Here is a 26,490-nt window from a genome sequence, read left to right as displayed (position 1 = left end):
AAGCCATTCAGTCAACAGCTATTTATGAAATTGTTACTGTTCCCTAGAATTCTGCTGTTCAATATGGTAGCCTCCAGCTGCATGTGGATACTTAAATTAAAATTTTAAACTAATTAAATTTAGATAAAACTAAAGATTCAGTTCCTCAGCTTTACTAGTCACATTTCAAGTGCTCAGAAGACACATGTGGTTAGTGTCTACTATATTGGACAGAAAAGATATCAAACATTTCTATTATTGTGGAAGAGATTCTATGAGCAGAGTTGCTCCTGAATAAACTCAGGTTAAATTAAAAAAAAAAAAAAAATGGTTAAGCACCTGAACTTCCTCTGCAAAATAAAGAACAGGATAACTTCACTGGAACTAAAGAAATCTTGGTATTTTTCATAAGGCTTTTGAAAGACTATTTTATATTTCAGATAAAAATATAATAACACTTTAAGATTATAAAAGTAGCAATTTTGTGAAATTTAAATTTTGAAACTTGATAAAAAATGAAAGCTTTGATTTTTTTTTCAACTTCTACTTGCTGGTTTTTTGTAAATGCCCAAATAATTGCCCATATGCATGTAATTTTCTAATTTTGTAACTGTTAGAGTTTCATTTGACTGATTTCACTCTCCTTTGCTCCCATTATAGCTCTGAATTGTACTAGTCATCTCCTCAATATATGAAATTAAAACTATATTAGCATAAGCTGCGGTCAGGCCTGCTCATGGAGAGTCCCGAGTGGATGGAAACAGAAATCTCCTAGGCCAAAACATGGGGTAGACAAGGAGAGGTGGCTCTAGTTCTTGCATAAGTCACATTTTAAGTCCCAGAATATCCTACTTACATAGGAGTATAAGGCAGTATAAATTATTTCTGTGCTGATGTGCTTGAAGGTAGAAAAGGTAGCAAGCCCGCAAATGAGTGGATGTGTCTCCATGTACTTTTCTTCTATGTACAGAAGGCATACAAGAAATCAACTGTCTTGACAACATTATTTATATTTCACATTGCTTATATTCTAATGCTAGGAGAGAAAGCTACCTTGATCCAAGTCCAAGTTAAAAGTTCTCAGTAGACATCATGGTCTGGCCCAGTACTATATCAAACCCATGATTCATTATCTGTCAGAGTTCTACATTGTAAATTAAGCACATTATGTTCAATGAGCCCAAAATATTCCAAACCATCGTAGGAAGCCCTAAGTTAAAATGGAAAACTATTAGGTACATCATGGTCTTCTACATTATTTTCAGGACAAATGAACAATCTCTTAATGTAAATCTGACTATTTTGGGGAGCTTCCCCACCTAAAATGTGGACAGTTATCCAAACAACTCAACTGACACTAAAAAATTTATAAATTAAAAATTATTCTTTCAACAAATGAGGCTTCTGACTTTGAGATATTCCAAAATTATGGTAATAATTAACATTTCAGATTACAGAGAGAAAATGTCATATATCTACGTGGAGTAAGTTATACTTCTTAAATAACATCATGTAAAAAATGGTTTACCATCTCATAGACTAATTGTATAGAACTTTTTAAAATAAATTAATTGAAAACAAGGTGCCCAGGAAGCTAACATTGAGAAGTAAAACTCAGTAACTTTTAAAATAAAATCTGAGCTTTGGACCTCACAGCATATTAAATTTACTTTCCTCATTCTTATGTGCATGTTTCTATTCTTGTCATTTTATTCTCTTTTGATAGATCATGCATTAAATACAAACTGTGTAATGAGTCTGATGAAGAATAGTATCCTTGAATACATGAATGATTCAAAGGTACTGGATGGATTTATGGAAAGTAAACTGGATCTATGAAAGGTAACTTTTTACCGAAAGTAAACTGGACGTATTTATGAACATTACATTACAAATAACTTCAAGCAAATAAGTATCTTTGCAGTAGGCAACCAATAAGTATGGCTGAATTTAGGAAGACTATGTCTATTTTATGTTTTTATACGCTGACTCTTACATCCTGATATCCCAGTCTCCTTTGTTTGACAGCTAAAATTAGAGAGCATCTGTTAGATACCAATATTTATGACTAGAAATAAGGACAAGCTGTTGAACAGCAAGTTGTGAGTAGCCACAAGTAAAATACAGATTTAAAGAAAATCTAGAAAATCAATAACTATGCAATAGAATCTTATGAAATGGCCAGAAGAAAATTGATAATGAGAAGCATGAATTTAAACTGAAAAACCAAGTCATTAAACCAGTTCTTCTTTTTTTTTTTTCAGGATGTTAGTGAGAATTTGAAAATTCATTATTATGTAGGTCATTCTTAAAATACACTTCAGTTGGGGTTTTAAGGAACAAAATGTCTTGCCTCTGGATTCAATCTTATTAAAAGAAAATTCAACAATAACTATAACTGAATTCAATATTCAGCCATTCTAACTGCAGACTAGTTCTTCCTACTTCATCTTCTTTTCATTCATCACAAACAATTAAAATACCTTCAGACCTTTAATAAAGCTAATCATAATACAGTAATTATATGAATCATGCTTTGATTTGAAGAAATCCAACAACTACAAATAGTTTGACAATGGAATGAATATAGTTTGAAATGAAGAGATGGGTTTAACTTCTTTTTCCCTAATTCAAATAACATTTTGACATTGTGTCCCAGCATGACTTCATCTAAAAACCACACAGAAAAAGACCTTCACCAAATTGTGTCTGATTTCCTCAAGAGTATAGCCTAAGGATAAGTGTTTCTGGGAGTGACAGAAGATTTGGCTACTCAGCTGTTTAATTTTTTTTATGTGCATGGAGTCAAAACTAGATTTTCTCCAAATGAATAATATCTATTCAACAAATGTTTAGTGAACACTCATGTCCTAAGTGTAGGGTAAGGATGAATAATAGAGTCCTGGGGCTAATTTTACATAGCATATCAATTCTAAGCCAGTAATTACACATAGGAAAAAATAAAAACATACACATAGCTTAATAGTCAGTTCAGAATGTCCAGGAAGTTATTTCCATTTATAGCAAAAGGAAAAATCCAGAGAGTTTTTCTTTTTTAATCTTAATTTTGCACTAGTTTCTTTTGCCATTTTGGCTGGACCCAAGCCCAGATGAAGGATTGCTAATTCCTTTTCACCCTTTAAATACCAAGATGATGCTATCGGGTAGCATGTGCTTGGGATCATTTTTCAAATAGTAATGATGTATTTGTAGTGATCCATTTCAACTTCCTTAAGCAACCAGAGGTCCCGTCTGCTATAGAACAGAATTACCTGATGACAAAGAACAGGTGGAAGCTGAGGTGGGCAGGACAGTGGGAAATCTTCACCTGACCCTGTTTCCCCACGTACCAATATAACTTACGCCTCCCCCATACAAAACCATGCCAGTTCCTCAACGAGTATAAACCCATAAATTAGAACATTATCTTCAAACTGTGTTTCCTATTTTCAATACTAAGCTACTGCTTTAATGAAGGTCAAGGACTAAAGACAAAAGATGCAGCTCTCAGAAGAATATCTGGCATTCTGGAACTGGTGGGAAAACATAATTCTTCTAGTAGCCTCAGAATAGTGGAAGAGAGAGTTTCCAGACCTCATTTATAAAGGCAGTTACCCTAAAGTGCCTTCATGTTTATTTCAAATCCCACTGTCGAAACCTTTAATCTGAATTTAGCATGATGGGCAGCATGCCAGACAAATGAGATTTCATACGGATGACTAAAGAGGCACATATGATTACTGCATTGATCTAAATAAATAAATCTTATTATGAGAATTATTAGAAACTACAGGTTCTAAAGATTCATTACTTTACCCTAAAATATATTTTAGGAAACAGACTGCATTCATCTAAAGCATTTATGTGACATTTATGATTCCACAATTATAGTGAATTTTTTAAATTTTAAAAATATTTCAAGGCAAACTTTAGAATTTAATTTTACACAGAAACAATTTGGGAAGAAATAAGAAGACTTGAAAAATGACCATTTTCAATTTCTTTAATTAAAATTCAATTTTACCCATGTAGAATCATGACTGAGAAATTTTATTATTTACCTATGTTCCCACAGTAAAATACATTTGTATTTAATAATTCTGATGTTCTTCTACATTTATAGTTAAACATTTATCAAATATTTGTTTTTAGTGACAACATAAAACAAAAACAAACGTACCTTGTCTGAGACAATTAAAAATAGGTCTCTGATTATCGAAATCGTCTCTGATTATCTAAAGAATAATATCTCTGAGGGACATTGAAAAGTAATGGATGTGCAAATAATCTCTAAGGTGTGCCCAGGATTCCCCCTTCTCATCTTCATGTCCTAGTATAGCCTCTTCCCCTTGAGTATGACCAAGATTTGCTTCCAAACAAATAGAACAGAGGAAAGGTGAGGGGTGCCATTTTTGTGATGACATTACATAAGATTGCAACATTTGCCTTGCTAAGAAACCTTCCCCCTTGCTGGCTTTAAAGAAGCAAGCTTCCAGGTGGTGAGCTACCTGAGAGAGGGCCACATGGCAAACACATCACCTGGGCAACAAGGAGCAAGTATCAGGTCCTCGGTTCCACAGGCAGCAAACCACGAATTCTGACAACAACCACGTGAGCTTCACATCTGATCTTTCCCTACTAGAGTCTCAAATGAGACCTCAACCTGACTATAACCTTGCTGAGGACATGTTTAAGCCATGACCAGACTTCTGACCCACAGATAATGTGATATAATAAATATGTATTCTTTTAAATCTCTAAATGTGTGATAATTTGTTACACAGCAAGAGATAACTAATACAATGGAAGTCTCCATTTTTTTCTTTGCAAAGTAATAAAAATGAATTCAAGCTGCTTTATTTCAATTTAAACTTCAAAAAGAAGTCAAATATAATATTATCTCATTTTTGCAATTACCCATGAAAAGTGGCCACCACTCTGTTGGATTAAAAGTCTAGTGAATCACTCAGAAAACTGGTTGGTACTTTCCCTCATGATCATCATTCACTTCTTTATATGATACTCAGCAGTTTAGATAATGCTGCTTGCTCCTGATTATGCCATACCTAGTTTCTTAAAATTACAAGCTAATATTAAGGATTACTATTAATATTAGCTTTTAATTTTTCCCAAAATGTTTCAGATAAATTGAATGTACAAATTTTTGCAAATGCTGTTCACAGTATTCCAGAGATATGGCTAGTAGATGCATAATCAAAGAAATGATGACTAATATGTGTGTAAAAATGCACCTACTTTCTCCTAAAGAACAGAAGAACTGGGTGGCTAAGAGAGAATGTCATAATTGCCCACTTGAAAATGCTTAATGTTATAAATGCAGAGTAAAGGATTCAATTTCAAGAGGACTCGTTCACTATGGTTTCTTAATTTAAAAAACAATTCAAAAAATTAAGATTTCTACTGAATAACCCAGATAATTCAGCCTTAAAATTACTTTTTCCTTACAAATTTCTGCAGATATATTTTGATGCTTTGTTTGGACAGTTATATTAATTTCCATTTTATTTGCGACATATGGGCACACAGTGAAACATATCAGTATAATCCAATGAAAGAAGTAAGGAGCTTGTCTCTCCTAAATTCTCAGAGCAGTGGTGCTATTATCTCTCCATGGCATTGTTCTCATGTAGCTTCAAACTGTATTATTTCAGTTATATTGTACGCAACTAGCTCATAGGCACTGTATCTTAACATCACATACCGTATAATTTCTCAAATGATGAATTGTGCACAAGAGTCAGTACATGAATATTTGCTGCTAAATGAATTAAATGAACTGGCAGGGGAACATGTCATAATAACAGCTTCAATAACTATTTACCAACATTACTAACCAGAGAAGAAAAGAATTCAATAAAATATATGAGGCCATGTATGTTTCTTTTAATTTTCTTTAGTTTTACTCAACGGAACCTCTCACATAATGAAGAGTCATTCAACAAACTATTACTGAACACTGTCCTAGTTATCTATTGCTGCATAATAAGTCACCCAAAATTTAAAACAACCATTTTATTACAGTCTAGGATTCTGTGGCTCAGGAAATCAGACAATACATAATGGGGGTAGTTTTTCTTCTCCCTAAATATCTGGTACTTTGAGAAGATTTGAAGGCTCAGGATGACATAAATGGGTGGGCGCTGCACTCAGCTGGAGGCTTCACTCATATGTCTGATACCTGTCCTGGGTCAACTCAAAGGCTGGGTTCAATTGAAGACTGTCTACAAGAAAGCCTGCCAATGGCCTCTCTGTATGGCTGGGTTAATTGAGCATCTTACATAACAGCTCAAAGAATACATGTTCCAGCAAACTGCATGGCCTTTTATCAACTATCTTAGAAGTCACAGAGCATCACATACACCCTCGTTTTTTGGATGACCCAGTCACAGGCATGTCCAGATTTAAAGAGAGGGCATCCTTGCACCTCTTAGTAAGAAGAATATCAAAGAATCTGTTTCCATGTTTTATAACCATCACGAGATCACCTTTTCTATTTTTCTTCCTTTGCTTCTTTACAGGTGAATAGACAAAAAAGAAATAAGATACAACCCCTTGTTTTAAGAGTATTCCCAAAATCTAATTTAAAAAATGAATGTACATATGTGTGTGTGTGTATACAAATTTCATTTTATAGATGTATCATGTAAATCAGCCACACATTGCTAGAAAACGTCTTTAAGGTTAAATTTTCAGTGATTTCTTATTTTTTTCCTTTTCAATGATCTACAATCTCTGAAAACCAGAACTGCTTCTATACCAAGCAGTGTGATAGAAAACAAATATAAAATAGTTGTTAAAAGCTTTAGTTAGGAGTCCTGCACACTAGGCCTTTGTTTACTTATCTACGAAATGAAAATAATGATCAGATCTACTACTTCACAGGATTAAATAAATGGTCTGGTACCAACACTAGGCGCTAACTGTTAACTACCATTACCTGAAAAGAGTAGAAAACTGCCCTCCAGCTTTGGGCATAAGTCTGCTGACTATCCAAGAATCAAATTAAAATTAATACATAAAATTGATTTAAATCACTTAAATTTGCAAAGATAGAGATATAGACTTATATCCAGCATTTTTCCCATACTTGAATTATTGACTGAGGTCAAATGACCTCAGATGACCAAAGGAGACACAGTCCTGATTTATATTTGTTTCTATGAGTAACAGACTTTCCACAAAAAGCCCCAGAATAGTCATTAGGGACTTAGCTTCCCCCTTGTTTCATCACTAACACTAGTTCAGTCCACAATTTGAAATACATAATCTTTTTGAAAAAAGATATTTTAAAACATTTGCCTGTGAGTGATTTGAATCTTTGGAACAATTTGATCAGTGCAGATAATTTCTCAGATGATATAATTTTGCTGCTCTAGACATCCTTGCTAGTTATCTGAATAGAATCTTGTAGTAAAGAAAATATATATCTATAATTTTTATTCCAATGGTTGGATTAATCAAAAAGTTTCCATTCTGCTATCAAATAGTCTCTTAATTTTTATTTTTTCTGTTAAGTGGAAACTTCTCTCAATCGCTTCCAGATTTTGGTCCACAACATAGTAGTGATAGTAGCTTTCCAGTGTCTTAAAATTCATAAACCAATCGGCAGAACCACACAGTGATATATGTTTCCAAAGTCTTCTAAATTTGGAAAACAACACTGGCTTTAAAAAATGCTTCTCTGGAAAGGTTCAAAGAAGAATAGTTATTCCTTTCTTTAAATGACCAGATTAAGGAAACACACATTCCCGCTGCAAGCTATGGCATGATTACACTGCTGTTTATTACTTTTCATCCCCATAATTACCCATAAAAACGCATGTACACAAATAAAACACTGTGTTTATATTTCCATATAAAAAGCTCTGTTGTTCAGAAACAAAGATATCAAACACCATATTTTATCAAATTGGTATTTTGTAATTATCTGATTTAGAGACCACAGGATTTGAAGAGGGAAACAGTGAACTGTTCATAAACGAGTTAGAGGGAACGATTTCAGGTTGAAATAGCAGGACTGTCCCAATTTCAAGGCTCTGAGTAAAATCTAATTTTCACTTACAGGTTTGAAGTGGGACCATTTGAAAAGGAAAATCTGTTATTGAGATTTTTTTTTCAGTAACAGATTATGAGCACAGCAGCCTTTCGACTAAGAGATTTACATGTCTCCTAATCTTGTTCTCATTAACATCTTGAAAAGGAAAAGCCAATATTCTCCAGGGCTTTCCCTCATATTGCTTTCTTCCCTTACTTTAGTAATCACCCTGTTTATATATTAACTTCTTACATATTTTTCATGTCCATATGTCCCACATGATGAAATGTGTAATTATTTATTCTTTTTTTAGCTAGGTGCACTGTGGGATATCTTATACCTAACGTGCCTAAATTACTATTGCCATATAATAACCGTGCTCAAATTATCCAAGAACAGTTTCCACTAAAGATCTATTTTTAAAAAGTAACATTCATTTGTCCCTATAGTATGTTTTTATCCTATATAGTACACACACACACACACACACACACACACACACACACACACACACACACAAATGTATGGCAAAATGCATTGCCAGAGGAAATTAATTACAAATTAAGTTATTCAAATGTTCTTTATGCAGCATCCTTTAATACATCTAGACTACAATGATCATATCCTTTGCAAATAATCACTGTGACCATTCTGTTCAGTGCTGACACTTCTTTGGTCCTTCACCTGTTCATTCCACAACAAGCAGTGGCAGCTCTGGAAGATGGCTCTTCACCGTTACTTGGAGAAGTCAGAGGAACTTGGTTGAACAGCCCCTTGGGAAATTCTCTATAATAATTTACCATATTAAATGCATCATATGTGTATTATCATGGTATTTAAAAAAAACACAGAATAGGATCATGGCCATACAAAATAGCTCAGAATGGAGACAGCATTTCATGGACAAGAGTAAATTGTTATAATCAGTCAAAGGTAGGAAATGGGAACTCAGATATATATCATTGTGTGTTTTCCTTGCTCTATTTGCAGCATCAATTCAGCTACTTCATCTTTTCCCATGTATTTCAAATATCAGGCCAGTAAGATAAATTGATATATTTAGATGAAAATATGATTTTTTGCCTACACCATATCCATCATGAGTTAACTTTTCTAAAATTCATCAACTCTAGTCTTGACTTGGAAAAAAAGGCAATTGTTGAGTGCCGCATAGTGCCTTTCACTATGTAGCTTTACTATTATTATATAATCAAGTTGTTAAAGAAATGCAAATTTGCACTGCTTCAATTTTGCATTTATCTGTTTAAAGTGAATACTGTGAGAATATTAAATATCCATCCACGTAAAGTGTGAAATTGGAGAAGTGAGCATCACTTCCTTAACAGACATGCACCATGTTTCTGACAAAGGCTATTAGCTGAAAAAGTTAATTAACTTACTAGAGGGTAAGGGGGCAAGGAGGGTGGGAGATGAGGGTAAACGAAGTCAAATATATGGCGATGGAAGGAGAACTGACTCTGGGAGGTGAACACACAATGTGAGATATAGATGATGTATTACAGAATTGTACACCTGAAACCTATGTAACTACTAACCATTGTCATCCCAATAAACTTCAAGTAAAAAAAAATAGTTAATTAGCAAAACAGTGTTTTAATTCTTTGTAAATTTACATTTGTTTCAATTGTTGTTATTTATTAGTCTTCCTTTTGTGTTCCTGTGTAGACACAGCCAAAACAGGAAATAGGAATAGCTGACAAACAGCACCAACACTCAAGAGCAGTGGGACCTAATGACAGTGCGCCCTCCGACCACCACGTGTGTGGCGCTGCCCTCTGCACAGTGTGGCTGCAGCAAAGCCTGACCTTTTGTCAGTGTTAATAATTACTCCTGCAAAGAAGGCCTTTTTAAACGTCTCTACCTTTAAGAAATAATTGAGGAACATAAAAAAATTAATGCCCATAGCTTTAAGGAAACATTTCAGATGATTATTATGAAAAAGTTTAATTTCTTAATGTCACCTACTCATATGAAATAAAAACTAAAAATTTGAGGCTTATAAACATCAATGGATTTTGCTAATTTCCCCCAGATTTTGAAGTTATTTGGAAATGATAAATTTATTTGCCAAAGATTAAATAAACAGATTTTTAAAAAAGAGTTTAGGTTCTCTTTTAATATGCTTACTTTTGCAAAATATAGATGAAAAGCCTCTTTGACTCCTTATAGGTAAAATGCATATGTACAATTGACCTGTTTCATCCAGTAAGTCGTAAGAACAAAAAATACAAAAATACCTAAAGATTGGATCAATTATTTTAATAATCTTGAAAAGCCAATTAGTTGAATGGATAAATCAAGTCCATGGCTGAGAAGTTGACAACGGTGACAGTTGAAAAACCAAATAATCTGTATTCATCACTGAAGCCATACTATGCTGACAAGAACTTTGTTCACTCAGACTTGAATCCCCTTCTCGTCACTGGAATTTTCAGATACACTGAATAAAAATGGAGTTTAAAAAGTCTAAACTGAATGATACAAAAGGATTCATTTCTTTTCATAAATGATTTCTGAAATTTCAATATATATTTAGAAACTAATGGGACAAACATGAAACTTGTCATAATTCACCAACCCTCCACAAAACCAATCAGATGTAAGGACTCCACCAATAGCAAGATCATTTGCATCTCCATATGGTCTTTTTTCCCCCACAACTTTACTTGGACTGTGACCGGAAGCCATTGCCTCAGAGAGCACAGGTGCCCTGCCACTTCTGGCCTAATGGCCCATAACAATCAGTCCAGTTTTTACTGTGGGGAAGGAGAAATCCTGTTTTGAAATGGTTACGAATCAGATTGACCTTTGAAAAACATTTGTTTCTCTTTAGACAGATTTTCACAACTTATCTAGGATCATTCCGATTCCTAAGGTTAAATATATTATCACCACCAGCACATTTCGTTTTGAAATGCCTCTATGAAAAGAGTTCAAAATCTTTGTCAGCAAGTGACCTAGACTAGAAGGACAGCTTTGATTAGAAAGCAATTATTGGATCAGAAGGACAAACTTGTCAATGTTTTCTACCAGCTCGGTGTCTAAACATTAGGGAGAGTAGAGTGTTCCTGCCACGTAGTGAGGTGACTCTCTCTTCTCAGAGGAGCTTCAACTGAGAGGGTCACTACTTGCCAGCTACATTTTGTTACACACCTGCTGTGTTCCTTTTCTCAGGGACTCCTTAAACTGTACATATGTATCCCCATTTTACAGGATTTGGTAGGAAAAAAACAGTGGAATCTAGGCCTTTCTGATTTTCAGACCCATGCTCATTTCCTACACCAAAATGCTGCAACAAGTTTGAAAGAAGTAAGTTATATTTTATTTCAAGTGCCAAAGAACTTTATAATCTATCCACTTCTGCTGTCATCTACCCACATTCTCCCCCCTAAAAACACAAAACAAAACAGAACAAAAACACTAGACATGAACCATGATTTGTGACAGAGTGGACAGTATAATAAAGTCAAGCCCATGAGATTCAGAGCCAGATATTACTGGGTTTGGATTGTGGCTCTGCCACACTTACGTGGGAGAACGCTGGCACACTTCTTACCTTCTCTAAGCCTTAGTCACCCCATTAGTTGAAGAAAGCTAATTTTGCCCATAATATTGGACTATTGTGGGGAATAAATAAGATACGGATGCTAAAGTTACCGGTATAGGACTTGTTTATTGTAAAAACTTAATAAATGGATGTAATTCCATGAGAATGGGGAATTTTATACAGTGATAATATCCGCAAAGAACTGGATGGGGGGATGAATTAACATGTGAAAAGAAGTGCTAGGGAACCAATGGAAAAAGGTCACATCCACCTTTTATCTCCCAGTCTGACCATGTTGTTGAGCCCTGCTTTGCTCAAGAGGATTATTTGAGAGTTTATAATAGTGATTGATGTGTTTGTGAACACAAGAAAATAATGTCTATTTCTTGACATCAACAATAACAAAGAAATTTACTCATAAATCTGTCTAACTCAGTTCCTGTCTATCTTCAGGATAAGCACATGCAGTTGATTCATTCTTTTTCAAAACTATTTAGACTGATAACAATATGGACAGGAAGCAGAGAAATAATTTAAAGTTGTGAAGCTTTTCCATTTTGAAACCAAAGTACTATTACTAAGAGCAAGGTGGTAGGCTAAGAAAATACTTATGTTTCTCTGTAATGGAATTTTTTTCCTTGCTGAAATTAGAATAAGTACAGTTTCACAATGCAAAGTTATCACTTCTGGGTACTTCATTTTATGCTAAAGGATGTTGGATGCAATATTTAAAACCATCTAGTCAACTTGCAGCATATAGATGCCCTCTAGGGTTATGGCAGATAGCTCCCAACCCACTTGTACATCTTCTGTAGCAATGCAGTCCGATTTTCTCAGGCAACCTTTTCCATTGTAACCTTTAATAGAACACTCTTCTCTTAGTAGATAAGAGATATTCCTAAAACACCTACATTCGAGGCCCCATTCTCAACCGAGAGCCATTGGAAGTACTGAACAGTAGGACTCCAATCACACATCACAATTTTTAACAAATTGAAGAACCTTACTGCGTTTCCCTGTGTCTTCTCTTTCTCAGGGGAATCATGTTCCCATGCACGGAGCACAGCTTATAGCCTTTTATTTTACCCCACTTGTTCTTCTGTATCTTGGCACTTGCCATATTGGCCTTGTCTGCTAGCTCTAGTTCAATGCCAAGGCAACCTTTGACCCTACTTCCTCTCCCACCCCAATCAATAAAAATACTAAGCATGGCATAGTGAGTAAATGTGGGGTGGTGCAGAAAATAATTGGGACGTCAAAACAAATACAAAGCCAAATAGCAAGAATGCAGGTCAGAGAGTTCCACCTTTTAATATGGAATGTAGGACACGTGACTTCGCAATGCCAAACAAACTGTGTAACAGACAACTTTCCCCAAGATTAGTTTTACCCATCAGTTTCCTTACAACGATCTTTCCATTTGTTCTCCCAGAGAGGTTTGTGAACAAAAGTGCACAAGCCCCTTTAGAGTAATCTAAAATAATACAGTCAGTTTAAAACCCAGCACATGTTAATCTTAATCTGAAATAACAGGAAAAAAATTCAAGCTTTAGGAACATAACATTTTTGCTCCAGTTGAATTTTGTTTTCCATTTTATTCTAGCATTGTTCAGTAATATAGAGAAGTAGATGAATGTAGAGGCAATAAAGCAGAGCAATTTACCATTTAAAATGCAAAGTCTGCTTACAAACTTCTTGTAAATGGGCATTGTATACCAGAAAATTTATGACATCTCAAGTGGAGACTATATTAACTTTACGGATGCTTCCCACAGCTTTCCCCCCGGTAGGTTTTAATGAGCTGCTACCACTTAGTGGGCATGATCAAGCCCTACCTTAGGTACTTTTTATATGCATGGGAGTCTCTTAATTTCTCCCCCGTAACCATCCTATGAAATGGATACTAGAATCCCTATTTTAAGTAACTTGGACTACGTCATATGGCTAATAAATGGCTGGGAGTTGAACCCAGTCTATCCTCAACTATTCTTTTAACTATACTTCTTTATTAGGTTTAAAATTAATTTCTACGTTTTTCAATTAAAGTTTATTGCGGTGACAGTTGTTAGTAAAGTTACATAGGTTTCAAGTGTACAATTATGGTAATAGATAATGAATTTCTATTTTAAACCTTTCTATCAAACACATAGACTTTATAAAGAAAACCTATAAAGAAATAGCCATATTTAATTCAGTTGGTTCTCTAAATATGCCATTGAATCCCAGGGAAACACATTCCTAAAGAAAATAATTTATAGTAACAAGTACTTGTAATTGTTGATGATTTCATATATAAAACCAGTAATTATTTTATATTACTTGAAAATGAGTTTTCTACTTCATCTAAGCATATTCAAATTGATCATTGTTTTTATTTTCTGAAATATTGAAATTAAAGCATTGCTCCTGTTTAAAATATAAACAACCAAAGGCTGTTAAATCTATAGCAGAATGTATAGATACAACCTCTCCTCCTCCCCAGGGCGAGCAATAGATGGGAGCCCATCACCTCTCCTTTGGGGTCTGGTGCCATCAGTAATTTTTTCTGAATCTGATATTTTCAATCTCATACTCTCATGTGGGTCCTAGATCAAAAGTTACAAACATTCAAAAGCTTATGTCATCATGAAATATTTATTTCTTTAAACTCACATCTTCCCATCTATTCCTTTCTTTCTTTATTTTCACTGCTAACTTAATGAAGAGTAGTTTGAACTAGTCTTTATTTCCTCAACTCCTACTCATTCCTTAATCCTCACAATTTGACATTTCTCCCTACCCTTCTATTGAAACTACTCTTGTAAGGTCAACAAATGTAATTGCCAAATTCAGTGACCTACTTCTAGGCTTCATCCTCCAAATCCTTTCTTCAAGATAAGACACTCCTGACTGATTCTGAGTCTCTTACAATCCTTCCCTCTGCCTTTCACATCATCACATTCTCATGATTTTCTTTCCTTTGCCTTTGCCTCTGTCTCTGACCTCCCTCTCCCTCCTTTCTCCTGTCCTTTCTTCTCTCCCTCTCTCCCTCCCTCCCTCCCTTCTTCCCTCCCTCTTTTACTTTCACTCTCATTCCTTCTTTCTTCTCCATATCTTTTCCTGGTCCTTTTTCTATGAAATCCCTTAAGTGTTGTTCTTCCTTAGGGTTCATCTTTGGCATTCTTTCCATACAATCTCTTTTTTGGTTAAGTCATCTAATCTCTGCCCAAAGCTTCCTGAATCAAACCGACATGTAGAAAGTGAACTTCACACCCAAACTCCCTACTTATGTGGCATAGTATATACTGGGCATCTCCTGATATTATTATCTCCAAAAAATGAACTCCTTGTTTCTTTTACCAATCTCAATTCCAACTTGTTCTTCCCCCTGTATTTCCTATCTCATTAAATGGTATCAACATTCACAGTCTCACATTTTATAAAGGTTGAATCACACCCTTCCTCTACATAGCAACTGGTAAATTTGAGCTCAGAAATGTCTCCTGAACCTTATCTTTCTTCTCCCTTTCCACAGCTTCTGCAGTCATTTAGAATTTTCTATCCAACATAGTAGCCACTAGCCACTTGGGACTATTTCAATTTAGATAAACTAAAATTAAATAAAATTTAAAATTCAGTTGTTAATTCACCCTAGTTCACCCTAGCCACTTTTCAGGTGCTCAGTAGCCACACATGGCTAGCAGCATAGGGTAAAGTATAAAATATTTCCGTCACCACACATAGTTCTGCTGGAGAGTGCTAATTGAGTCATATTACTCCTAAGGAAGACAGCAGATTCTGAATTGGTCTCTCTGGCGTAAGTTCACCCTGTTCCAACCTATTGTCACACTGCTGCCAGAGCTAATTTTTGAGAAAAATAAATCATCCCAATGAATTCCTTGATTAAAATTCCTCTCTAATATTTTATACAGAGAATGAAATTCAAAGACCTTAGCACGGAATACACAATCCTTCACAACTAAGCACTAACATCTTCCCAAAGGTATTTCCTACAGCTCTCGACACCTTACTCAGTGTTGTGGACGGAATGTATCCCCCAACATACATATGTTGAATCCCTGACCTCCAGTGTGACTGTATGTTATTTAACTTATGAATTCAGAATAAGAACTATCATAGATATTCTAAGTTTACGTCCCTGCACTAAAATCTTACACACAACCTTTATCTGCTCGACTCTAAACTGAAATCAGAAACCTAAGTGTTCTGCTGATCTATTCATGTTCATATCTCTTCCTCAGCCTTGGAAATGATGATCCTGGAATTTCTGGCCCACCTCCACAGGGATTCCCAAATTTCTGTCATGTTAGCTTGCTATATTATCTGTAAAATGGTATTAATGATAATTCAAAATAAAAATAATTAAATATGGTAAGAATTGTAACCGTTGTTAAATCTATGTGATGGGTATATCTGGGTTTATTATACTAATCTCTTCCTTCTTTGGTATGTTTGCAATACTCATAATGAAAGAGAAAAAGGAAATACATTAAAGAAAATAAGTGAACTTGATCTCTAATACTACCCAGCTGTTTGACCTTAGAATAGTTAACTTTATGTCCTCACTTTACTCATCTATAAAATATGTGGTAATATCTCATAGAGATGATGTGAAAATTAAGTGAATAGACTATTTTCTGACTTCTAATAATCTCTAAAGCTTGTTAGCTACCATTGAAGCTATTCCAACACTTAAATTTCTGAGTGGTTCAAATCATTTTCTGCGATAGCTAATACATTGTCATGATCATCCATTGACATCTTAGTTCAATATTTTTTGCAAATGAACGAAGTCAGTGATAGTTCAGTAAGAAAGAGATTGAGCATTTTTGATGCGAGTGAAGATACAGAGATGAAACACTCCTGAACTTTGGATTTCTCATGGGATACATGCCCTGAAAATGCAGCTTCCAATTGCCAGGAAATAACTCAGCCAAATGATAGCAAGAAGGCACACTGAGAAAAAAAGAGAGGGAACAGAAGGGTGAAGAGTCAGTGTCACAGTTTTGACTAGAGCCCATTTTCCCTCTGTTGCAGTGGGGGTCAGCTAACAAACAAAATCCCCATGCAGTTCCATAGAAATGATTATTATATTCACCCATCACACATATGTGTGGCTATAAACTGCTACTGTACTGCTAAAATGAACAACAGTATTTACACAGATAGCAAACTTCTATTTTTTGCAGGATTCTTCTTGCTATCTGTGGTATCTTCTACAAGATTTTGTTTATAAATGACTGAATGTAGAAACAGACTACGGCGGAGAGGAGAGGAAGGAATCAACTATTACCTTTTAACACTTTAAACATGCAAGAATTAAACACTTTCATGCATTCTGCACAATAGATAGTATAAATCATTAACTGTTTATTAGCAAAGAAAGGCAAATGTTAATCATTTTTGTTTTTAGTTTTACAGAATCAGAGTAAATTAGAACATTTCATTAGAGAATTCCATTATTTGTTTTGTAATAATATTTAATTTATTACTAGGTAAAACTTAGTTTTAGTGTCTCACAGCATCTTATAATCTAAAATGTGGAAAAATAAAATATGAATGCTATTACAATCATTTCAAAACTGAACAATGATAAGATACTTCTGAAACTAATTCTTAAGCTTGGTAGCAATCTGTGACTACTTAGCAGGTTGCACCTTCATAAAACTATATGAATGTTATACTAGTTATTCCAGTATTACAGAAATAAGTTGAAAAAACATGGCTTATCAATACAAAGAAAAAATAGTGAAAAAGCATTAGTAATTTGCTAGGCTTACTAAAGTGAATTGATGAAGAAAGAATAAACCCAGTTCGTGCAAAATACTGTGAAAAGCCAACTATAAAAACAATTCAACTGTAAGGTTTTCTCTTAAAACCAACCATGTTCCTTTGAAAAAGTTTAATCCATTTAGATAGGCTAAAATATGAGACAAAAATACTGAGTCTGGGGTTCCTCTAATCAAAATAGTTCATCAGTTTACAGACAATCATTCAATTTCTGTCCTCGTGCTCAGCCCATTACTGAACCCCAGTATAATGACACAGTTCTGGCTAAAAGCTAGTATCAATAGCCAATAGGCCCATCCACAAACATTTAAAATTTTGATCCTCTATGCATCTACCTTCTTCTTTCCCCGTTCTCTTCAGGAATATCCCCTAACCCTTTCACCCAGCTGGTTTACTTCTCATCTATTTCTTCCGCCCAGTTACTACATATTTGTTCCCCTGACTTCTTGCTATGTCTTATTGCCTTTATGTTTTAAAAATATGTGTCTGAGTTCCATTCTAATCAGTTAAACAAATGAAATTACTATGTATTACTGAGGCATACACAGGAGCTGAACGTCTTTCCTCATTGGTTGTCACTGTCCACTAGAACAGTGGTTCTCAACCTTGGGCACACATCATGAGGGAAAGTGGAAGACCCGACGCTCAGGACACAAGCCAGACCAATGAAATCAGAAACTCTTGGGGCTGGAAGCCTATTCAAAGGTGCCCAGGATATTTCAATGTGATCCCAAGCATCACTGACCTAGAGTAAATATTTCCTGAGAGCGAAGAAACATCTTTGCAGTGCAAATCAGTATAAACAACAAAATGTTTGGTCGACCTCAATGTCAGGTCGATGTAGTAGATGAAGATTAAAAAGGAAATTGGGAATTGAAATGAAAACAATTGGTCAGATAACTCAAACCAAAATAGTATTTTGTTTGAAGTAGTTATCTGGATACTTGTTCTTATATATTCAATCTAGCATGAAAAAATTATCTTAATGGATTATGATTTATATGTGGGAGAGCATGAGATTGAGAGCATTATTGATTTCTTTTCCTTCATATTTTAATTCTTGCACATGCAGATGCCAACCTCATCTAATTAAAGTGAATAAAACCAATGTATAACAACAATTATTAAAGCTTTGTGGTTATGCCCTATATAGCTACTAATCTGACCCAGTTATGAACCCAAAGTAAAAATACTAATTCTTTAGTCTACAAAACAACAGGCACCTAATATTAAGGTAAAATTTTGAGTGTTTCCCTATAAAAATAAAATACAGATCATAAAATGAGTGGTTGTATATGGAACAAAACTATGAAAAACAAAAATCTAGGTCATAAAAATTATTATGATAGTGGTTTTAACCTTATAAATGGCCTTATTAATGGCTAAAGTGATCATCAGAATGGTGAGACTGATTTTGCAGAGAAGCAACTCAACTATAAAAACATGATTGAAAATAATAAATGGTAGACTATAAAACAAGTCTGTTTGCATATGTATTCTACACTTCTGGTATTCTACACTGTGTCATAATATGTACAATAGCATTTAATCAACAGCAGAATAATATTGTACACTCAATATTTAAGTGGAAATAATTGTTAGATATTTGATTTTATTTTTAAAATATTTTTCAAGAATCTAGAGTGCATGATAACAAAATGAATTGAGAACATAAGAAATGCTCAAATTGCACATCATGTAACCCACATTCCATGTTCTCAAACTGGTTAACGTTTGTGAATGATTCCTGCAAACAATACAGAAAGCCTCAAGTATCATGATTGTTATATATGCCTAACATTAGCAGAGTATCTTTTTGGTCAGTGTCTGTTAAATAAAAATCATAAAAAGAATGTGCTTTCATAGAGATTACAAAAATAAAAATATGAGAATGCATATATTCTTGAGAGTATAAAGATTAGAATTTATCCTGGGAGAATTAAGATACAGATGATGTGATATTTATCTTGGAATCTAATCTCAAATCTTCCTTAACTAATCATCTGGCTTAAGGTATAGTAAGTAAGTAAAGCTATCAGTAACAAAAGTTTACCTGTAACATAGAAATTTATATTCCCTAAATATCCCAATTTTATAATATATATTTTCAAGTATGCTAAGGAGCTAAAGACACATTTAAAAGAAAATATTTAATTTAAAAAATCAAATGTGTTAATAATATGTGTATGTAATTTTGTAGCTAAGAATATTGCATATTTAAATATTACCAGCCAACTTGAAGATTATTACAGATTAGTCAGATTCGTATCATATATCAAAAATATTATTTTGAAGAACACTGCAACCTACATAGAATTACTGTCATAACTTTTGCTATTTGATTTATGTAATATAGTAGCTTGACTACGTATGAGCATAGGTATGTCCAACAGATCTTCTTTATTTTTCCATAAATTACTTCCCAGATAAATGTTTATATTTTTAAAAAATCAAGCCAGCTATTTCTCAGAAAATTAAAAAATATTTTTGAGTGCAAATGATTTCTTTTATGTGCTGTAATACAAAATTTACTAAAGTAAATCCAAGGTGTATTTGATCTCCAGTGACTATGGACTCCAGGCATTATGATTGTATCAGATTGTTTTTGTTCGTTCGTTTGTTTTTGCATAAGAGGTCAAAAAGCCCTTTAAAACAAGTTAAATAAAAGTTAAATCTATTTTATTTTACACATATATGGAATGTGCTTTTTTTAATGGGAGAGGGTATAAAACTAAAAGGTAATAATATGTCCTCACTTTTAAAAGTTATAAATCACTGCATTAATTTTTTAATTATATATGAGTATGATAAAGTTAATATAGTTCTCCTAAAATATAAATTCCAATAATTTGTATAACTAATATGATATGTATTATATCTATATTTTATAAATACATTTATAAACTATTAAATTGTATTTTTTCATGACTATATTACCAAGTCCGGAAATATAATGCATTTAATTTTAAAATAGCCTAGGCCTTTGTGACTACCTTAAAACATGGAAAATTTTGCATAAAATGTATACCTTGAACAAAGTCCCTGATGATAATCATAATTTCATAATTATATGTTTGAAATAAGTAAAAGTGTTCAGAAAGAAACTCAGACACATTCTTCAGACTCCAAGTAGCATTTCAAGCCATGTAACATAATTTGTAGCGGATATTTTTGTGACTTTTGCAAAATTATAAAATATGTATTAAACTAAGGAACTAACCTGATCAATTTGTAAGTTATCAACCAGGAACACCTGCATCTTAAATTTGAAAATGTAATTTTTGAAATCAGTTACTGTGGAATAAATGTTTCAAATTTACAAACAAATAAAAATCACAACACAAGGAAGAAATAGCTACAAGATATCACAGGTCACAAATTCTGTGTGTGGGTTGAGAAACTCAAATGACTGTACTTACTTTGCAACGTGAAGAAAAAATGTTTCTAAAAGGAGTTAAGATTTTTATAATGTGCTTTTGTGTATACAGTCAACAACTGCAGCTTTATGCAAAAACACAATCCAGAAGTATTTCATAACAGTACAAATTAGTTTAACCTACACTATACCTTACAGCTATGATGACATAAACATAAAGTTAAGAACTACTTCGGGTCAAGAAGAAAATAAACATCTACTTATATTTAAAATTTGGATATTTGAACAAAGATATATTTGACATGCTTATTTTAAAGGTAGTCTACTATCAGTCCACAGTCTACTGACCACACAGACTATCTCTTAAACCCTGAACCTATGCAAATTGCCATTTCTAGATATTTCTATGAGAATTACATTCAGAAAAGCAGGCAGATTCAAATTATCACAACGTACACTTTTAAACATAAATAGTATACTGAAACCCTTGCAACCTTTTTATAAGTAGTAAAATTAGCAGGTACATAAGTTTCCTTATTTGTCCTCATTTTTCCAATGCAACATAACTTGTCAAAATAAATATGTAAAAATCACACTAGTCTACCACTAAGAATAAGTTTAATCCCCATGCATGAGGTATAGTGGTACAGCTAAGAAAAATACATAGGAAAGTTTCAGATCCATTCATCCAGTGAAGTAGCATTCTAAATTAATGTTGTAACCTCAATATTACTGTTTTCAAAGAAGATCTGTTTCTGGTTTTAAAGTATGTTGACAAAGCAAGTTTAGTTTGAGTTTAGCTTAATTGTCAAAAGCACAACTAATTAATCCAAAGTAAAAACAGCTCTTGAACCACGTTTATTATAAATAGGTATCCCTCAGCCCAGTTACTTTGTCAAGCATCACAAAGTCCTTTGGTCCACACCGCCCATATTTCCCCAGTACAAAGCAAGTGAAGCAAAATGGGGACAGTTGTTTTGCTCCTGCGTGGTATTGGGGAAGTAGTGAAGTGAAAGAAAAAGAGGGAATGTGGTGCATTATTTATTTTTAAAAGCAATACTATTTTATTGTGGTTTTTAAGAAATTACCCTTGGAACAAAACATTAAGGCTTACTGAGATTCTGCCATCATTTCCTCCCTACTGAAAGGACACTGCAGTGTCTTCATCTTCAATAGAGCTCTCGGGCAAATCTTATTTCAGCACCACGGACAGTAACGCGTCTACTAGGACATTCGCCCATGGTTGGTTGCATTGGTCATTTTTTAAGAAATTTGCATACACTTCTCCTTTGTCAGTCAGCAAGGGTTACATCCATTATTATGTTAAACACGAAGAGATTGAATATGATACATATTTTGAAAGAGTTCAGTATTTTTCATTCATAGCATAAAGCATTTGCCATTTAGTACTCTGGGAAGCATTCTGAAGATTCAAACTAATTACGTAAGATTTCTGATAAAACCTAACAGTGATCATCGATCACCAGGTACTTAATTAAACCCTGCTACTCATATTGAGTCTCAGCTCAATAATTAAATCAATGTCTAAGTGAAAACACACACACAAAAAACTTATAGTGAATAAATTATCCTTAGGTAGGCCTCCAGTTTTCCAAATAACCAGAAATACCCCTACAAAACAAGTAAAATGTTGTTGTTTTATTGTGCTTCCTACATAAGCAACTACAAATACTTTCTCTTGTCCCTCCTTGCCAACCAACTTACTGATTCACTATCCGAGAATTCATGAGTGCAGGTCCATCAGCCAAACCATACATGCCTGTCTCTGACTTCTGATTTTAGATGGAGTCATCAATATGCAGTCCCGTCACTGTCTTCCTAACAAACCACATTTAAATTCCACTTTTTAATAAAAGGTAACAGAGTTTAAACCAATTACATAGCTGTAAGAGATAGTTAACGCACTAGCTTGATTATCTCAGAAGACCAGGGTCTTCCCTGATCGTCTAAGGATTCCCAGAAGGAGGTACCACCAGTGATCCACGAGGTATTTCCAACTCAAGCAGCAAGGCAAGCTCTTATAACCCCAAAAACGACGACTGAAGAAAACCAGAGCCAAAAAAACCCCAAAAACTTAAAACTCTAGAAGACACTCCAACCAAGCAAAAACAGATAGAAAAGCACATGACGGGCAGAGGGAGAAAAAACACACAACGAAGCACAGAAACCACCGTTCCTACCTTGCAGTCCTCAGGACAGGACTTCACCGAGTACTCCTCCGACTGTAAGTATTTGTGGAGCACACTTTCAAACTCTTCGTATTTCTCCTGAGCGTGGTGATCGTAGTCTTGGTAAGCCTCGACGCATTGCCTGCAAGTGGTCCTCTCGCCGCCCTCCTTAAGCACCACATCCAGACTACAGTTCAAAGTGTTGGGACTTGACAACCCCGAGAACAACTCCCAAAGTGTGTAGGAATTACAAAACGAAAGGTAAAAATCCGACAAGTTCCAGAGTGGAGTTGGATGCGTCCCCCTCACCTGCTGCTCCTCCCCCCGGGCCCCCACCCCCCGACTCCAGTTCCTGGCGCACACGGCGTCGGCGCTCTCCACGGTGAAGCACTGGCCCGAGGAGGCGCCCTGGGGGTAACAAGTCTCCAGGCGCCACACGGGTTTGGCAGAGTTTCCTAGAAAAAGGGCTTTGCTCCGGCTGTTTCTGCCTCGGTTGCCCTTGCCGCCGCCGCCGCCGCCGTCTCCCGGGGAGGGGGGCAGGGTGGGGGACGAGGAGGCGGAGAGGAGTCTGTGTGCCGGGGCGGCGGGCGAGGACTCCCCCATGCTCGCCAGGAGCGCGGGCCAGGAGGGCTCCTGCTGCCGCTGCCGCTGCTGCTGCCGCTGCCGCTGCTGCCGCTGCTGCTGCTGCTGCTGCTCCTTGTCCCGGGCCCGGGCCAGCTTGGCCTCGGCGCAGAACCACAAGTGATCAGAGAGCAGGACTGTGAAAAACAAGAGAGATGCCAGAGACAGTCGCCATTTCTGAGCCCTCTCTGAATCGATGAACGGTTTCTCGTTCTCCCGGGGTGCTGCCAACCAGATTTTTAAGCCGTCGTCATACTGCCGACACATCCAAGCACCCCTGGTCATATTTTGGGAACGCACAGCCCTGGCCGACTCCACCGTGAGGGCTCCTGTGTCGGTGTCACCACAACATGCATTGACTTAAAGGGTTTAATTTCCTTATCCCCTCCTCCCGTTTCTTCTATCTCTCTCTCTTTCCCTCTCTCTCCCTCTCTTCTCTTCTCTGTCTTCTCTCTCTCTCTTTCTCTCTCTCTCTCTCTCTCTCTCTCTCTCTCTCTCTCTCTCTCTCTCTCTCTCTCTCTCTCTCTTTCTCTCTCTCCCTACATAAATATTACCAGGCTTTGGAGGAAGATCTGACTTGCTTCCGACCTAATCATCAGCCGACCACATCCTCTGTAGAGTGGGAAACAATAATGCAGAGAGAGAGAGAGAGAGAGACAGAGAGAGAGAGACAGAGAGTGAGTCGGAGGAGGCTGGGCTGGTGGCCGGCGGTGAGCTGAGTGCAGGAGGTGATGATGGAGGTGGCAGGGTGGCTGGCGCTGCTCCTCTCACCCAGGCATTGTCAGAGCGCGGGTCCCCATGGCCCTGCTGAGGACAGCCCGCTCCCCCCTGCCAGGGGCATTCCGCGTCTCCGCTGCCCACTGACAGCGACCAGAGAGCCTCCCCAGCTCCTGTCCTCCTCCTTCCTTTTCTTCTTTCTCTCCTCCTCCTGCTCCTACTTCTTGCTGTCTCTCCCCGAGTCCGGAGCCTGGGCGGCCGCCGCCAGCAGGGCTCTCCCTCCCCCCCACCCCCCACCCCGCGCTCTAACTGCCGCTGCTGCTGCTGCCGCCGCCGCCGCTGCCGCAGGTCTGCCCGCGGGCGCCACCGCCGCCGCCGCCGGGCTTTGACTGCTGACACCGCCTCCCCCGGACCTTGGGGCCGAATCGCCTGAGCTGGGCCTCCCGAGAGCCACAGTCATCTTCAGTCCCCGGCTAAGTTGCCGCCATCTTCGTCCTGGAGAAACACTTTTTTGGGGGGAGCGCTGGCTTTTGCGTCATCTCCTCCCGCGCCGAGATCTCTCCATCCTGGCGCATTGGCAGCGGGCTCGGCCAGCGCGGAGGAGGAGGGCGAGGACGCACCGGGGCCGTGGAAAGGGGGGGCGGGGTGCGGCTGTGCCCGCGGGCCCCGCCTGGGCTTCTGGGCGCCGGCGCTTGTTCCTTCCTTTCTGTCCCCTATCCCCACCTTTAGTATTATTCTATTAGTACTGACAAAAGTCAGAATGCGAATGCATGACTGAGGGTGCTAAATCGTTTCTTCAGCATCTTCCACTCTCTCTCTCTCTCTGCCTCTGGATAAGCCCGAGGTGCAGGCGGGCAGATCAGGGTTGCTAATAGGGAGAGGGTCCGGATATTGCCCTCTTAACTAAGTAATGATCGACTTCAAATGAAAGGTTGGGGAGTAAACACGAATTGGCTAGAGGATAGAGGAGGTGACATCTGGCCTCTCTCCATGTGCCTTGGGATCGCTAGAAAACTAGCGATCAACAACTACCAATGCATTATTTTGTCAAATGAGTTTAGTGCCATATATAGAAGGGATGGTGTGTCTATAGCTATATATGTCTCTGTATATATTACTGCGACGTATTTCATATTCGGAAGTAAAAACAAGTGGCCTCTTATAGTCAAGAAAAAAAATCAGTAAGACGTCGGATACCAGCGGTCAAAGCCTAGCCTCTGCTCCGAGTTCAACGTGTTGACCTAGGAGGATTCCTCCTTGCATCTGGAGCATTCCAAGTCCCCTTCACCCTGGCTCCGAAGGCCTGCGCCCCAGCGCCCACCGAGTGAGGCTTTGCTCTCCCCAAGACTTCCGCAGCAGTAGGTCAACGGGCTGCCCGGGTGTCAGGCGCTGCAGTCCAAGCCTCTGGTGCCCCTTAGCGTTGATTCTCGGAGTTCCGAGACAGCGACGGGCGCGCTGGGAAAACCTGGGGTCCCCACGATCCCTGCTCGTGCTGGTTGATGCTGTGGGCAAACATCAGTCTGGCTTTATCTAAAGACCCTGCCCACTCACCCCTCACTCCTACCCAAGCTGCGGGAACAGGAGACAGCGCGAGTGCCAGGCGCCACTCTGTGCGCGCAACCCAAGCGAAGCCTTGTCCGGAGCTCTCTCTGGCGGTCGCCTAGGAAAGTGGTTTGTTCCACCTGGCAATCACTGTGTCATCGTCCTTCCCTGCTTTCTAATGACCCTCATACTCTGCGGGGTGCACATTCACGTCACATTGTCAGTACTCGGTACCAACGTTCTAACAAGTATCTTGAGAAACCAAAGGGATGGATCGTCTGTATTCATTTTGGAGAGGCGCTGTGGGTGTTGGGATAACAGAAAAGTGGGTATTTTTAAATACAACATAAAGTGGGCTTGTAGACGGAAGTGAGTATAAGGTCTGGCATTTTCTGTTGTATAAATAAATACATGTGAAAGATAGCAGAAGTCTGCATTTATGTTTCTTGGTAAAAGATTTTGCAGAACATGAAAATGAGCATATAATATTCTCAATCCTGAAATGATTCTTTCTCCCTTTTGTTTTGAAACTGTTGGACCTTTGTAATCAAATATAGCCATTCTTACTAAAAATTCAGAGTGGGGATTTTTTTTTGTGAAAGAATTTTAAAAGGATTATTTCTTATCTCTATTATCTATTTTTCTATCTATC

General features: G+C 36.9%; 1 protein-coding gene across 2 annotated transcripts in view; it reads right to left on the bottom strand.

Moving 5' to 3' along the window:
* NALF1 (NALCN channel auxiliary factor 1) overlaps positions 1-25,791 on the bottom strand; it is a 577,967-nt gene extending 552,176 nt beyond the window's left edge. The window contains exon 1 of one of the 2 annotated variants that reach the window (XM_019731059.3): positions 22,971-25,791. In XM_019731059.3, coding sequence (XP_019586618.3) covers positions 22,971-23,864 — 894 coding nt within the window. In that variant the 5' untranslated portion in view covers positions 23,865-25,791. The remainder of the gene's footprint in view (positions 1-22,970) is intronic. The other variant, XM_019731060.3, reaches the window with a different exon arrangement.
* Positions 25,792-26,490: the final 699 nt, after the last annotated feature.

The sequence above is a fragment of the Rhinolophus sinicus genome, chromosome 16 (genome assembly GCF_057876585.1).
Source record: "Rhinolophus sinicus isolate RSI-liver-muscle chromosome 16, RSI-T2T, whole genome shotgun sequence".
In the NCBI taxonomy this organism is placed as follows: Eukaryota; Metazoa; Chordata; class Mammalia; order Chiroptera; family Rhinolophidae; genus Rhinolophus; species Rhinolophus sinicus.
This window is presented reverse-complemented; position numbering and strand designations above follow the sequence as displayed.